The sequence below is a fragment of the Medicago sativa genome, chromosome 6 (assembly GCF_051527215.1).
Source record: "Medicago sativa cultivar Bolivia chromosome 6, Bolivia_mono, whole genome shotgun sequence".
In the NCBI taxonomy this organism is placed as follows: Eukaryota; Viridiplantae; Streptophyta; class Magnoliopsida; order Fabales; family Fabaceae; genus Medicago; species Medicago sativa.
This window is the reverse complement of record NC_140754.1, coordinates 76287871-76302809: the sequence shown is the minus strand read 5'-3', so window position 1 is coordinate 76302809 and position 14939 is coordinate 76287871. Positions and strand designations below refer to the sequence as shown.

The 14939-nt window shown below is 33.0% G+C and overlaps 2 protein-coding genes across 2 annotated transcripts; one reads left to right on the top strand and one right to left on the bottom strand.

Moving 5' to 3' along the window:
- Nucleotides 1-6757: 6757 nt before the first annotated feature.
- LOC146916902 (kunitz-type trypsin inhibitor-like 1 protein) lies at nucleotides 6758-7634 on the top strand. Its single transcript, XM_085718777.1, has one exon. The coding sequence runs from the start codon at nucleotides 6841-6843 to the stop codon at nucleotides 7477-7479; it is 639 nt and encodes a 212-aa protein (XP_085574903.1). The 5' UTR covers nucleotides 6758-6840; the 3' UTR covers nucleotides 7480-7634.
- Nucleotides 7635-9240: 1606 nt separating this feature from the next.
- LOC146916901 (Pentatricopeptide repeat (PPR) superfamily protein) lies at nucleotides 9241-11649 on the bottom strand. The gene has a single exon (XM_085718775.1). The coding sequence runs from the start codon at nucleotides 11540-11542 to the stop codon at nucleotides 9956-9958; it is 1587 nt and encodes a 528-aa protein (XP_085574901.1). The 5' UTR covers nucleotides 11543-11649; the 3' UTR covers nucleotides 9241-9955.
- Between the last annotated feature and the right edge of the window lie 3290 nt (nucleotides 11650-14939).

The following is a 14939-nucleotide window of genomic DNA, read 5'->3' as shown; positions in this document are numbered from 1 at the left end:
AAAGCAGTAAAGCGGCCAGAGTACTCTGGATATATAACTGAAATTAATAAAGCAATAAAGTGACCAGAGAACTCTGGATATATAACTGAAATAAATAAAGCAATAAAGTGACCAGAGAACTCTGGATATATAATTGAAATAAATAAAGCAATAAAGTGACCAGAGAACTCTGGATATATGACAGGAATAAATAAAGCGATAAAAGGACCAGAGAACTCTGGAAAGTTAGTTAGAAGTGATAGTGTGTGTATATGGTGTAAAAATAAAAGAGAAAGAGAGAGAGAGAGAGAGAGAGAGAGAGAGAGAGAGAGAGAGAGAGAGAGAGAGAAGAATAACACAGGAGAGTTATCCTGGTTCACCAAACCCGGCTACTTCCAGTCCCCCACACTTCATGTGAGATTATCCACTATAGTATACAGTTGGTAGAAACTTCTAACCAACACTATAAGGTCTTGATCACACCAGATCAATCCAGTACACCTGTATTATCAACCTCGGCAGGCTTCTACAATTCTTTGTTTTCGCACAAGAAAGGTTGAAACTCTTCCTATCTCAAACTATTAAGCCCAATAGACTTGAGATCTAGTTATCACTTTGTAGGATGATTGTTTGGATCTAATGTCTCAAACAAAAATAAGAAAGATGTTGTTTGGATCTAGCGTCTCAAACAAAAATATGTAGGATGTTGATTGGATTTTTGTGTCTCAAACAAACTATCCTTTTACAAATACAAACTCAAAAAGATGTTCTCAATGAATGAGATAAAGATGATAAATATAGTGAAAGATTATGGAGTTTTCTTTGTGTTTGTTGAAAGAGATTGATGAAGAGATTGATTTCTTTAGCTTTGAGAGAGAGAGAGAGATATCAAAGCTTTTATCAAAACTCTTGCTTTTAACCTTCATAGCCTTCCTCTATTTATAGGAATGAGAGACTTGCTGCCCACTACATAAAAGAGCTGTTGGGACACGTTTTTCTATGTAGAATGTGCTTCCTTTAGTTGCTTGGAGAGAAAGCATGAAATTTTGCACTTGCAGAACGTTCTCTGCATACAGCTAGACTTGAGAAATATTTGACACGCTTTTGCTAGCTGTAATGGGTTGTAAAAGTGCAACCAACTGTTCTCTTGATTGTAGAAGCTTGGAGGCCACTTATGATGATGTAATCTTGATGTCATTACATGTTGTCATAAGATGATGTCTTTGATGATGTCATATGGTAGTAACTTTGGAGACATATTCCTTAATGGGCTTTGCTTCAAATGAATCAAAAATCATTAAGGCCCAAGACAAATTCTTGTATTGGATTTATGTCATGCTTTCCATTTTGATGACTTGTCTTTTGATGAAAATTATTTATTTGCTTTGTGAACAATGACCAGAACGTTCTCCAGATCATTCTCACTGAAACATTCTCACAAAACACATTAGTGGATAACAAAATAATAATTGTAATATTTTTGTTATCTTTTAAAACATCAAACGACGATGTTTTTGTATGACCAGAATGATATTTGTAGGATCATGAGAAACCTTTCTCAAAGTCAAAATTCCATTGATTGATTTCCATTCTCCAAATCATATCTTGAATAGTGATGGAAGATTCTTGGACCATCATAAGTCTTTTATGATAGAATCTCCAAGCATATGATCATGAATTTTCTTCTTTGATATTTCTCCAATCAATATCATTAATGAATGACTTGATAAATAATTCATCCATGAATTGGTTTCTCTTCAAAGTTGATTCTAATCATTTTGATGAAATGATGAGAATAATTTCGAGTGTAATATGCATCTTTATCATGAGAACATTCTTTTCATCAAAGTTGATAATGTTCTCTTCTATATGAGATAATAATACATTCTCGGTTAATTAACTTTGAGTTGTTTTGATGATGCAACTTATCACATAATTCCTCTTGGTGATTGCACACAATTTTTCTTGTCCATTGAGTATCTTTGAGATATTTTAGTTTAAGCATGCATGTAATCATGAAGGTACGATCAATCATTCTCTTGAATGAAACTTTCATGTTTTTTCCTTAAACTCTTTTATAAACTATTTGAAGATCATTCTTGAATCTTCATATCTTGTAGATACTCAAAGTATGTAACAAAACTCAATATGTGTTCTGTCACATGACTTTAAGAGTGATTTTGTGTACCTTTCAACTACTAACCTTTTCTTCCTAGAATCTTTAAGGCTTTGTTGAAAAACATGTGGTGACGAGGATGAATCAATTAATCATATAATTCATCTTCTTGATGAATCTTCAATCAACACTCATTTGATTCAAACAATATTCTTTTTATATCTTCTTTGAACTTGTGATACTACTGTTTTGGTATACTACCAATGAGTATATCTATGCACTTGTAAGAGATTCTTTCTTGTCAACTTCTGTGAAAAAAACTTAAGTGCAAACATCAGTAGATCATCATTCATAAAACTTAGTGTTTATTCTATAAGGTTTGTTATCATTAAAACATTCATCAAAAAGATTTTTGTTTCAACAGTAACAGCTAAAGATCTTGAGCAAAACCAATGCAATGGCAGTTATTCTCCTCCTAGTGAAACTTACAACACTGCTTCAGATTCCAAAACTGACTCTTATCTGACTAGCCCTCTCATCTTCAATGGAGATGCTGAGAAATTTTTCTGGTGGGAGATGGCTACAACATTCTAGTCAATGAAGATGGAGCAGCTCTAGAGAGGAAAGGGTTGACAAGAGCAGAAAAATATATACAAGAAACATCATAAAGTTTAAAATATCATGTTAAATATTAATTCCTTCATTGAATATACTAAAATAGTTAATAAATTTACTGCTAATAATATATTTGATTACCTCTGTACCACATATGAAGGAAATTAACAAGTAAAGGAAGCCAAGACAAATCTTCTCACAATATCAACCATTCAAAGTGAAGGATAATGAAGATATTGAAACCATATTTACAAGGTTTCAAACTGACAGACGTTCAACTATTCCATGTTTTTTTTCCCTTTTCTCTAATTTGAGGGGGTATTTGTAAGAATTTACACTTTTGAGGGGTTGGCTATTTACTCTTTTTCTCCCTCTCTCTTTATAGGGTCAATGAAAACTTCCCTCTATCACATGTGACGACAAAATCATTCCTCTTTTGTCTCTCTTTACCGTGACTGTCACGCTCTCATTTCTCAACCTAACGTCGTCGGCATCAGCCACGCCGACCCTTTTCACCTTTTCTCTTAGCCAGACCCAAAAAGCCATATCTCTCACTCCTAGCTATAAGAATTGTCCTTTTTACAATATCACCTTCTCACTCCCTCTTCTCTAATATAATGGACCTAAACACTAGATTTGATACAATTTGAAACCAAATCACATATCCTTGAGGAACATTGATGAGGTGGTGATAAGGCTAATACGCAAGAGATAATGACAAAGCCCACAACACCGAGGTGTAGAAAAAGAAGAACAATGATATATAAACATCGTGAAGATAGACACAATATAATAGTTTTTTTAAAAATTATTTTTTTTGTAATTTCTTATGTATAAAGGTTCAATTTCGATGAAGATCCTACTAAAACCTTTGGAAATCACGGTGAGTACATTCAGATGATGATTGGCGTTGTTGGTAAAATGGGTCTTTCACGATTGCAAAAAATGCATATTTGTTATTCATATATTGTCATATGGAATGCATACTAGCAATGTTGATAACATGTTCGAATTGGTGAAAGCACTTCAATCAAATGCTTAGAAAGATTTTCAATAGGTATGTACGATATATTTGAGGCAACGTATCTTAAAAGGCCTCTAGATGAATACATTGAACATCTCCTACAAATGGGAGAGGCGCAACGCAAGGCTTTTTTAGATATGTTAGGTTCCATTAATTGTATGCATGCGCATGCTCGAAGCAATGGCTTAAACAACGACATTAACTTGTTAAACGCATCGCCATCAATAATTTAAGGATCATGTGAAGCCATATTAATAAATAATGGTAAAATTACATGGTACTTCAAAAACAAAGATATAAAAATAATGGTTACGTCCCCTCAAAATAAATATAAAGGTTACGCTCCTCGTGGAAATATATAAATAATTAAGCATATGCTTATTAGAAGAGCAAAGTCAGCTTTGTCATGATAAAAAATAGTCGAATAGGTTTTTGAATATATTTTGGCCACGAGGAGCTGGCGAATTTAATTTGAGTCTTGCTAACAAGTGTCCTAAGGGCATTGTTTAAGGAACCCACAAATAGAAATTGTGTCTTGAAAATACAAGTCAAACACATATTAAAGTCATAACCGTACAATTTCCATTGCAAAAGTTGTTATTTTTTGATGCTTAAACAATGCCCTTAGGGCACTTGTTAGCATTTTCCATTTAATTTTTATATACTTCTCCAAAATCTTCTATTTCCGTTGTTTCTTAAGAGGCTAAAAGATTAAACAATTAAAACACATTTTGTGTTAAGATTGAAAATATGTTAGCATTTTCCATTTAATTTTTATATACTTCTCCAAAATCTTCTATTTCCGTTGTTTCTTAAGAGGCTAAAAGATTAAACAATTAAAACACATTTTGTGTTAAGATTGAAAATATACAAAAGTTAAAAAAAAAAAAAAAAAAGCACTTAAATATTCCTTAAAAAAAAAAAGCACTTAAATATAACGGCTCTATCAACCCAACATCAGAGGCAAAACTTTGTAATAATGTAGCTTCGACTACCAGTCTACCCTAAAAAATATTTATTATATAATTAGCTATCTTTATAGTATATATGTTTAGCTATCACAAGAGATCTAACAAAAAAAAAATGTTTAGCTATCACAAATGAGCTTATTTGTTAAAACTATTAAAAACTAGCATCAAAACAAACACTAATATGTCCGTCTATCTGCTTTTATCGACAATAAACAATAACATAGTTCAAAAATAATGGAATGAAGACGGACACTAATTTAATAAAAAAGAACAATAAAACAAGAATAATTTAAAGTGGTGACTGGCCATCTGTGAAGCCCAGATACGAGATACGATACGGATACGATACTGCACCGATACGCCGATACGGAAAAATTTCAAAAATCAAGATACGATACGGCTGGGATACGTTAATAAAAAAAATTATATAATTAAATGTACAATATAATTATAACCATTTTTTTAATATGCAAATATATTAACAAACACAAGAAACCAGACTCGTAGCACATTAACATAAATATAAATAATATTGACGATTAAGAGAGTGGTCATCAGTCAATTACATACGCAATATATACCAAAAAGAGCACCATCAGTGCTATACATCAATGCTACACTATATCCAAAAGGAACATTTTTAGTGCTATACTATATCGATCCAAAAAAGAAGCACTATATCCAAAAAAGAACACATCAGTGCCAAGAGTTAACACTAACATGTAACTAACTTTTACATCTCCTCTCCTTCATTCCCATCATCAAGATACAAATCAGCTTCCAAATCCGGTTCATCCAAAGACAACTCTGCTAACTTAATTCCAACATCATCAAGCGGTTCATGCGCATCTCTACTAATGTCCCACATTCTTGATTGTCCTTCCTTATATCCATCTTCTTTCCTTGACAAGAAAATGGCCGAGCAGTTCGACGGTGGCCAAAGTGGATGGCGACCACTTTGGAAGAAAAAGTTGAAACCCTACTTTTTTAGAAAGGGAAAGATGCAATTGTTTGTGTGGTGTGGTGTGGGTCGTACTGGCACCAAAGAAAGATAAATGAAATGTATATATATTATAGTACTATAATGTTTTTATTCTTATTTTTAAAAAAAAAAAAACAGAAATCAAAATAATATAAAAAACACAAGTATCCGTGTGTATCGGGATGTATCGGGAAGTATCGGATCATTATTTTTTAAAAAAATAAAATTTAATATTTGGATACTCTCCGGATACGTATCGGGAAGTATCGGGCAGGTATCGGTGCAGGATACGCAGGAGATACGGTACGTCATCCATTTTGAAGTATCGGGGCTTCACAGCTGGCCATCATGTGAGAGGCCGTGAACGTTGCATAGAATCTATAAATTTGTTTTATAATACTTGTTTTAGATAAACATGAATGATTTCAAAACAAATTAATTAATTCTGTAAAACTATTCATAGAACAAGTACTAAATATTGTGACCGTGAACCATGGCCACAGAGATTGTTTCAGTTTGATGATTTTTTTTTCCTGTAGTTTGTTTTTCTTTTAATTTTGTGATGGTTTTTTTAAGGTTTTGGTTTGGCCTCCCTCTTACATATATTTTTCGGTTTTTTTAGTATATATATATTATTATGCAGTAGGCAACATATGATTGGGTTGTTTGGAAGTGTCAACCTAGTTGTGATGTTTGCGTTTCCCCTTAATGTTATCCCTTTGATATTAAAAAAAATAAAATGTGCTCCCAAAACAGATATATTATTTCCCACGAGGAGCTGAATAATGTGCTACAAAATTAAGATTATGAATCCAAGACCTGAATCAGCTTTTGTTATACGGATGAATATATTATTTCCCATGAGGAGCTCATAAATTGAGTAAAAACTATCCAAATAGCAATACAAGAATAATTTAAAGAGAAGATGTGAGTGGCATCATGTGAGAGACAGGTCATATGAACGTTTTTTATTCCAACTTAATTTATTATTTTCATGCATGTGATCTATATATTTGTTTATATAACATTAGATAAACATGAATGATTTTTTAATAAGAAATGGTCTGTAAATAAGAAGAGTTTGAGGCCATTCAACAATTGCAAAACAAATACACACAAACATATCTCAACATTGATATATCCTTGACAAACCATGAACCCTACATTACTTACCACCCTCTATTTCTTCCTCTTTGCCCTAGCCACCTACTTTCCATTATCCTTTACTCAATTTGTTGAACAAGTGAAGGATAAAAATGGAAACCCCGTTCTTGTGAGTAAGAAATACTTTATTTGGCCAGCCGATGGAAGTAGTGGTGGACTGAGGCTTAATGAGACAGAAGAATGTCCACTTGTTGTACAGCAAGCTTTTTCTAAGGATGTTAAAAGCCTGCCACTAACATTTATCCCAACAGAAAATATCAATGATTTCATCTTTACTGGCTTCTCATCACTAGATATTGTATTTGAAAAGAAGACAAAATGTGCTGAATCCTCCAAGTGGGTGGTAGTTAAAGGTGGTTTCATTGAACCATGGGTAGGTATTGGTGGTGGTGTTAATGGTAAGAGTATTATAAATGGTTTGTTTAAGATTGAGAGAAGTGGTTTTTTTGGATACAAGCTTGTGTTTTGTCCCACCACCAGTGATACACCTGGTTTATGTAATAATATTGGAAGATTTCTTGATAATGAAAATGGAGTCCGTTTGATCATTAGTAAAAATTTTCAACCCTTTGAAGTTGTATTCGTTGATGTTGAAGATGCTCCTCGATCCGGAAGATCTGTAGTTTGAATAAAATCTCCAATTAAGTATTCAATAATAAGTTAAACTTTCGGTTTTCGAAACTTTGCTTTGTATTTTGTCGTGATTTAGTGTGGAGTCTTTTTGATGGGTCGATTATCGCTGATACTTTTTCCGACTTGTATTAATCTTTTTACTTTTTTCCCTATCTAAGTCCTATCTAATAACAAATCATTTCTTGGTATTGGTATAGTCCTGAAAACTATCATGAAGGTACACAAATATTGAATGGCACATTTAATATTAAGAAATCTGGATCTGGAAATGCTTATAAGTTTGGATTTTGTGATAAGGAAACTCCTAATTGTTGGGATATTGCAAGGTATATGAGTATGAAAATTGCTCTTCTCCCAACAGAAATTGTTCGCACCCACCTGACGAACTTTCCAAAATGCCCCCCATGGGACTTGAGTCACACAGGTGTTATACTCGGTTCTCATTCTTCGCCGTTCTTTCTTCCATCCACAACCGCATAATCTTTCTTCCCTTACCAGCTGCAACATCACGTGATTTATGTATTCAGAAGGGAGGTGAGGATTGATGTTTAAGTCAACCTAAATAATAAAGAAGTATGCAATGAATCAGCTGCAGCATCTCTAGTATTTCATAATTATGTTCTATAATTCTGAGTTGGTTCATATCTGGTAGATTGTTTAGTTGAATCAAATGTATACCTATTCATTCAACTAATAGAGTAATAATTAATCTAAAGTTTTGTTCGGTTACAATTTCACTTACGAATCCTAACAGGACAAATAATAAGTTATACACAGTAAGATTCACTCTTTTAGAGGATTAGATAGATGTAATATCTGAGAATATGGATCATCAGAAACCCTTCCCATTTGTCTATCTGTCCTGCTTGCAGAGAACAGATGCTAAAAGGCAAGTTGTGGATGGAAGAGGTTTTAGGGAAGAAAGATTATACGGCTGTGTATGGAAGAAAGAACGGCGGAAAAGGAGAACCGAACGTGACTTAAGTCATGTAGATTGTATTTCAACATGACTTAAGTCACACTGAGTATAACACTTGCGTGACTTAAGTCATGTGGAGGGCATTTTGGGAAGTTCATGTAGGCGTGAGCGATTTCTATCGAGAGAAGAGCAATTTTCTGTGAGTATAGCTGAAGAAAGAGGTAGACGTTTGACTTTTAATGCTACCGAAGATTTTGAGGTTGTGTTTGTTGCTATTGCTACTTGAATTTTATCTAGATTATGTAACTTTAAATTCTTTTTATATTCTTTTTATGAATTATGTTCTTGCACAATTTAAGCCGGCATTTAATGAGTCGAATAATATATTGTTGCGTGTTCCTTTTTTGCACATTTTTTAACCAAAAAAGATATTCATTTGTTCAGATTGGTAGAATACATCGAAAACAACATAAATTCAATGTAGCTAAAACTGAACATGATGAATCTACGAACAACAAAAGTTGAATATTTCAGTCAACAACTATAATCTTATTGATACATCATATTTGAGACAAATACATGACAGAGAATCAAGTAAAAGTGTGCCTGTTTAGTTATGAAGCACGGATACGGATACCGGACACGACACGGACATTGACACGCTAAAACCGCTAATAATTTCGAAAATTACATAAATTAGTGTATTTATATGTATCGGTGACGTGTCGGTGTCAGACACCATGACACCTCTAATCTGAGGAGCGTTCGTACTTCCAACCTTGTTAGTAGTTCGTATAACAATTACTTTGCAAGATTACAAAGTAGGGGGGAAATCTGTAGCTGCTGAAAGCAAGTTGATATGATGCAGAAAGTGACCAATTACAAAATCTTCAATAACTATGAATCCTTGTTGTTTTTTATATTTTCCAACACAAAAAGAATGGAATGAATCAAACCAAAATGAATAAAACATATCCAAAAATAAGGGCTCTAGTTGGAATACTTCATACTAGTCCTTTAGCAAAGGGAATCTGGATCAGAAGTTTCGGTTTTTTTCTCTTAAACTTCATTTTCTCTTTGAAGGTCACCAAACAAAACATAAATTATATTGCTCGGATTTAACATAATTACAAGGACCACTCTTTTCTTATAAAATCTTCCGAACAAAGAGCATTCCTTCAAACCATGGTTTTAAATTCCGGTCGCAACCACAATTGCAATCGCAAAATAAAAAAGATGTTTTAGTCTCCGCAACGGCATTGCAATTACAATGTCGACCATATCAGCTACATTTTCCTGCGGCATAAAGATTTGCGGCATAACCACATCCAAAATTTGAAAACATGCTTCAAACAATTAAGTGCCACCATAAGAATCATCGGTCTTGTGACTGTGTTATTATGTACTAGTGATCAACAGCAAGCTAAGCATTGGATTTTGTGATCTATTTCCGTATTGTATTCTCTAACCTACATAGCCTCTTCCTCTTCCTTTGTTTAGATCTATCTATGAAGGTGAATTCATAAAAGTCATAAGATCAAATGATTAAGGTTTACATTTCAACGACGACTTCACTTCCATAACCAAACAGACTTTCCAAAATATTGTACAACTCTTCCGTCTTTGGATTAGATTGATCAAGTGAAAAGAATTGATGAACTTTATCATCAACCTCAATCCAGCTACATCCTGGAATCTTATAAGACTTTTGTTGCTTCAATTTGCACCACACATTCCTCATTTCATCCCACTTTCCTAGTTGACCATATATATTAGCCAACATTGTACCATAACCTCCATTATCTGGATCAATTTCAACTAACTTTTTGGCTGCAAATTCCGCCAAATCGGTACGGCCATGAACTTTACATCCATTAAGTAAGGAACCCCAAACTACTTCATCAGGTTCCATGCTCATTCCCTTTACAACATCCATCGCCTCGTCAAACCGACCCGCCCGACCAAGAAGGTCTATCAAACACCCATAATGCGCAATCTGTGGCTCTATCCCATACTCCTTAACCATCATCTCAAAATAGCCACAACCTTGTTCAACCAATCCACCATGAGTACAAGCATTCAACAACCCAATAAAAGTTACCTCATCGGGTCTCACGCCACCACCACACTCCAACATCTTCTCAAAAACCGCAATCGCATCCTCACATTTCCCATGCAATGCATAACAATTAATCATCGAATTCCATGAAGTCAACCCTTTACATCGGTCCATATCGAAAACCTTCCTCGCCAGCTCCAAACTCCCACACTTTCCATACATATCCACAAGCGCATTCGACACAAACGAATCAACCACAAACCCATGTCTATAAACATAACCATGTATCCATTTCCCAAGCTGAAGCATACCACCATGACCACAAGCCGAAAGCACACAAACAACCGTAACCTGATTCGGCTTATTCCCCTTACAAAACCCTCCCTCACCCAAACCAGCAGCTAAAACCATTTCTCTAAACAACCTAATCCCCTCCGGAAAAAACCCATTCTGAGTACACCCACTAATCACCGCATTCCAAGCCGGAACATCCCGATCAACCATTTCATCAAAAACCTTCAATCCCATCTCAACATCCCCCACTCTCAAATACCCAGAAACCAAAACAGTAAAAACCACAACATTTCTCTCAGACATTTCATCAAACACCTTATGTGCATCCCTTAAACCACCCAAAACCTTCGAATAAGAATCAACAAGCGACGTTTCGACAACCGGGTAATTCAAAAAACCACTTTTCACAATCTGGGCATGCACCAAATCAACTAAAAACCGTTCTTTTACTGATTTCAACACATGGGGGTATATAAAATTATTAGGCCTAATATTACTATTGACCATGGTTTTGAAGAGTTTGAAAGCTGTGTGTTGTTGAGATGAAAATGCAGTGATGATGGCAGTGAAGAGGTAGATATTGGGAGAATGAATGTGGTTGAAGATTTGATGAGCATAGTGAAGATTTGATAGATTGAGGGAACAAAAACGAATGAGTTTGAAAGCATAGAAATGGGTTTGAGAATGACCAAGTGTTGTTAAGTGTGATTGAAGTTGTTTTAATTGGTTTATGTGATTGATTTTGGTTAAGATTGTTGTTACTAATTCGTTTAGGTTTCGTTTCATTTGATTGATTTTTGTTTTGGTTTTGGTTAATGTTCTGGCATGGTTTTTCAAATTTTATATGATTGTTGCAATTGTAAAGAAAAGAACGAAAGTGAAGAAAGAATACATGTGTTGAAGAATAATTGGTTATTTAGGATACTAATATATCACAATTTTAAAATAGTCTCCGATCAAAATAGTATTTTGCGTTATTTATTTTTTTGACAAATTTTTGCGTTATTTATTATTCTCTCGATATATTTATTTATTTATCGTATTAATATTTATAAGTTGTAACCAAAAAACATTAATAGTATTTATAAGTAGTTATTTATTGTTATATCAATCCATATATGAATATGAAAAAGAGTTAATCTTGTCAAAACTATTTTAACGGTATATATTATTTTGATTAACGATGGACTCAATCAAATACTATTTTAAAATTTCGATACATTGAAAGACTATTGTGACTTCGTTACACACACATGGACTAAAATGTCTATTACAACTTGTTTTTTTACAAATATCATCTTGAACGCAAAACTACATAAATTAAGATTTAACACTAGAGTAGTCTCAAAGTTGCATTCTTAGACCTAATCCGAACTTAAAAATTCTGATTAAGGTGGAATAGATCTTGATCATTTCATTCCAGTGTCATTCAGTGAAGAGTGAGAGAAAGTCTTATATAGTCACAACCTCAAATCAAAAAGATTTGAACATATTCACATAAAATAGAAAAAATCAAAAGAGAATAAAGTTCAATTATATTAATTGATGTGACTAAATTTTTTTATTTTATTTGTTTTCATTTTATGTGAGTGTATTTAAATCCTTTTGATTTGGGATTATGACCATAGTAGACCTTTTTAGAGAATAATTGTTACGTGACATATATTTTCTTTACACAAAAAAAAAAAACAGAGACAAAAAAATAGAATAATTTACTCTCTCCGTTTTTTTATGTTTTTTTTTTTATTTTTTACATATAAGAAATAGTTAATTTTGTATCGAAATAGAAATCATAAATGATTTTGCAAAATTAGTTCTCACACTCTTCTCATTCATGACCACCATAGTCCAGCCTTATTATTAGGAAAAACTTGGGCAAGACTGACCTAAGAACTGTTTGAGATAGAATAAATGAAACCAACTTCAAGTTATACTAACTTATAGTTGTACTTTATCATAACTTTGTGCATAACTTATAGTTCAAGTTATGAGTTATACTATCACCACTTCTTTTCTGATCACCTCTTTGGTTGAGTCTTATTTGAACTAACTTATAGTTGTACTTCGTTCATCATAACTTTGTTCATGCAAAATGTAGGCATTATGTCCTTCAAGTCTTCAAGGGACCACTTTGCATGGGGACTGGATTAGACCACAAACAAAGCCAAGATGGTTTGACCCGTATAAGTTAGGTGGGATTTAGTATGGGAAAGGAGAGTTGTTTCCCATGATGGGAAAGTTTAAGCAGGACCATAGATATATTCATTTTTTATTCCAACGGCTGAGATTTGTCACCTGTTAATTGCAACAACTTTTTGGTTGAATCTATCAAACAAAAAATGTGACCCCACATCTGGATTAAATAACCTTATATCATTTGAAGAGGAGAGAGAAAAGCATCTATCTTCATTTTCCTGGTTTTCTTCTTCACCTGTTGTTGTTGTTCACTTGAGTTTTTTTACCGTACAACAAGGTGATTTCAGTCTCCCAAACAAGCTGGACATATATCTCTTTCACTGGTTTTTCACATGCAAAAATGGTGAAATTGGTTTTTTTGGGTGTTACGGTTTTCTACTCAAAATCAATATTTTAAGAACAACATGTCGTTGATTCCTCCATGATAAGTGAAATTATGATTATGCTTTATAACAATGATTTTGACATTAGTACAAAATAAATAAACAATGATTCTAATTTCTAATAGACAAAGAGATGATGAGATGCAATCAACAAAAGCACGACGATAAAGAGATCTAAAAAAAATTGAGTCAGATAAAATGTTTAATTAATTTGTGTTAAGTTTGTTAATTTTTACTTGACCAAGTTATCTAATTATTCACATTGTCATCTTCTAAAATGAGTTAACTGCTAAGTTTCTTCTGGGTTTTGTTACAAAGGATGTACAGTACTAAAGGTGGGTGAGGACGTGAGGTGTACTTTATGATGTTGTGAGAAAAGGGGGGAGGTGTATTACTAATGATACAAACAACATTAAAATATTAAGCTCAGAATTTTTTATTTTTTTTCACAAACTGTTGTAACTGACAGCTGTCCTGGAAAAGGGGCCTTTCCCATGGTGGGAAAAAAGTCTCCTTTCCCAGGCTAAATGGCACCGTATATGGTACCTTCTTGTTTAACCCTTTACTCTTTAACTTTTGAACCAGTGTAAGAAGGTTAGAAGGAAAGTGAAGACATGATACAAGTGATGAATTGATGGCACACTCAAGGGTAACAAAAGAGAAAATACTGCAATAATAATTTTGTCACTAAATAAAAATAATGAGTTGTATTATTGTATTAAAAATAAGGGTTAATTAAGTAAGTGGTTCCTATAAATATTCAGAATTTCATTTTTAGTCCCTACAAAATAAAATGGCACTTTTTAGTCCCTGTAAAAAATTTCGTCAGCATTTTTAGTCCCTGTAAAAATTTTCATCAACATTTTTAGTCCCTGTAAAAATTTCCCTGTAAAAATTTCCTGTAAAAATTTTACGTCAACATTTTCGGTCCCTAAAATGCTAAAGGAAAATATCGCAAAGACTAAAAAGTGTGATTTTATTTTGTAGAAACTAAAAATAAAATTCTGAATATTTATAGGGACCATTTACTTAATTAATCCTAAAAATAAAGTGCTATGGTTTATTAGAAGGTCTTCAAGTGAATAGGATTGAAAATTTTACCCTACAACTCAAAAAAGTATTAAAAGTGATATGGTGTGGTAAAAAGTGGTATGGCATCTTCACTCCTACAACTCATAAAATATAAAGTGAACCTTGATTTATAAAAAAAAAATTCAATCAGTTTAATCACTAAAAATTCATCGGTGAATAAATGACGAATTCAGGTTCGAACTTCGGTCCTTACAATTGAGATATGCTCGTAAAGATTTGAAGTTTAGTTTCAATAAATTTAATTCATTTATTTTAAGTAAAAATGGTTAGTTTGTTTTTTCTTAACAATATATCCTGAAATTATAATAATCTAAAATGTTATACTCAATGCTAAAAGAAAAGTTGATGTATATGATGAAATACTAACTAAATATTGTTTGAAATGTTTTCTGTCAGACATAAGCATATTATCATCTTATAACTTTATTTACCATATGTTTGTAGAGAATTCAATCGTATTTTGTTTTAATTTATTTGTATAAAAAATTCAATCATAACCAACAACAGACTTT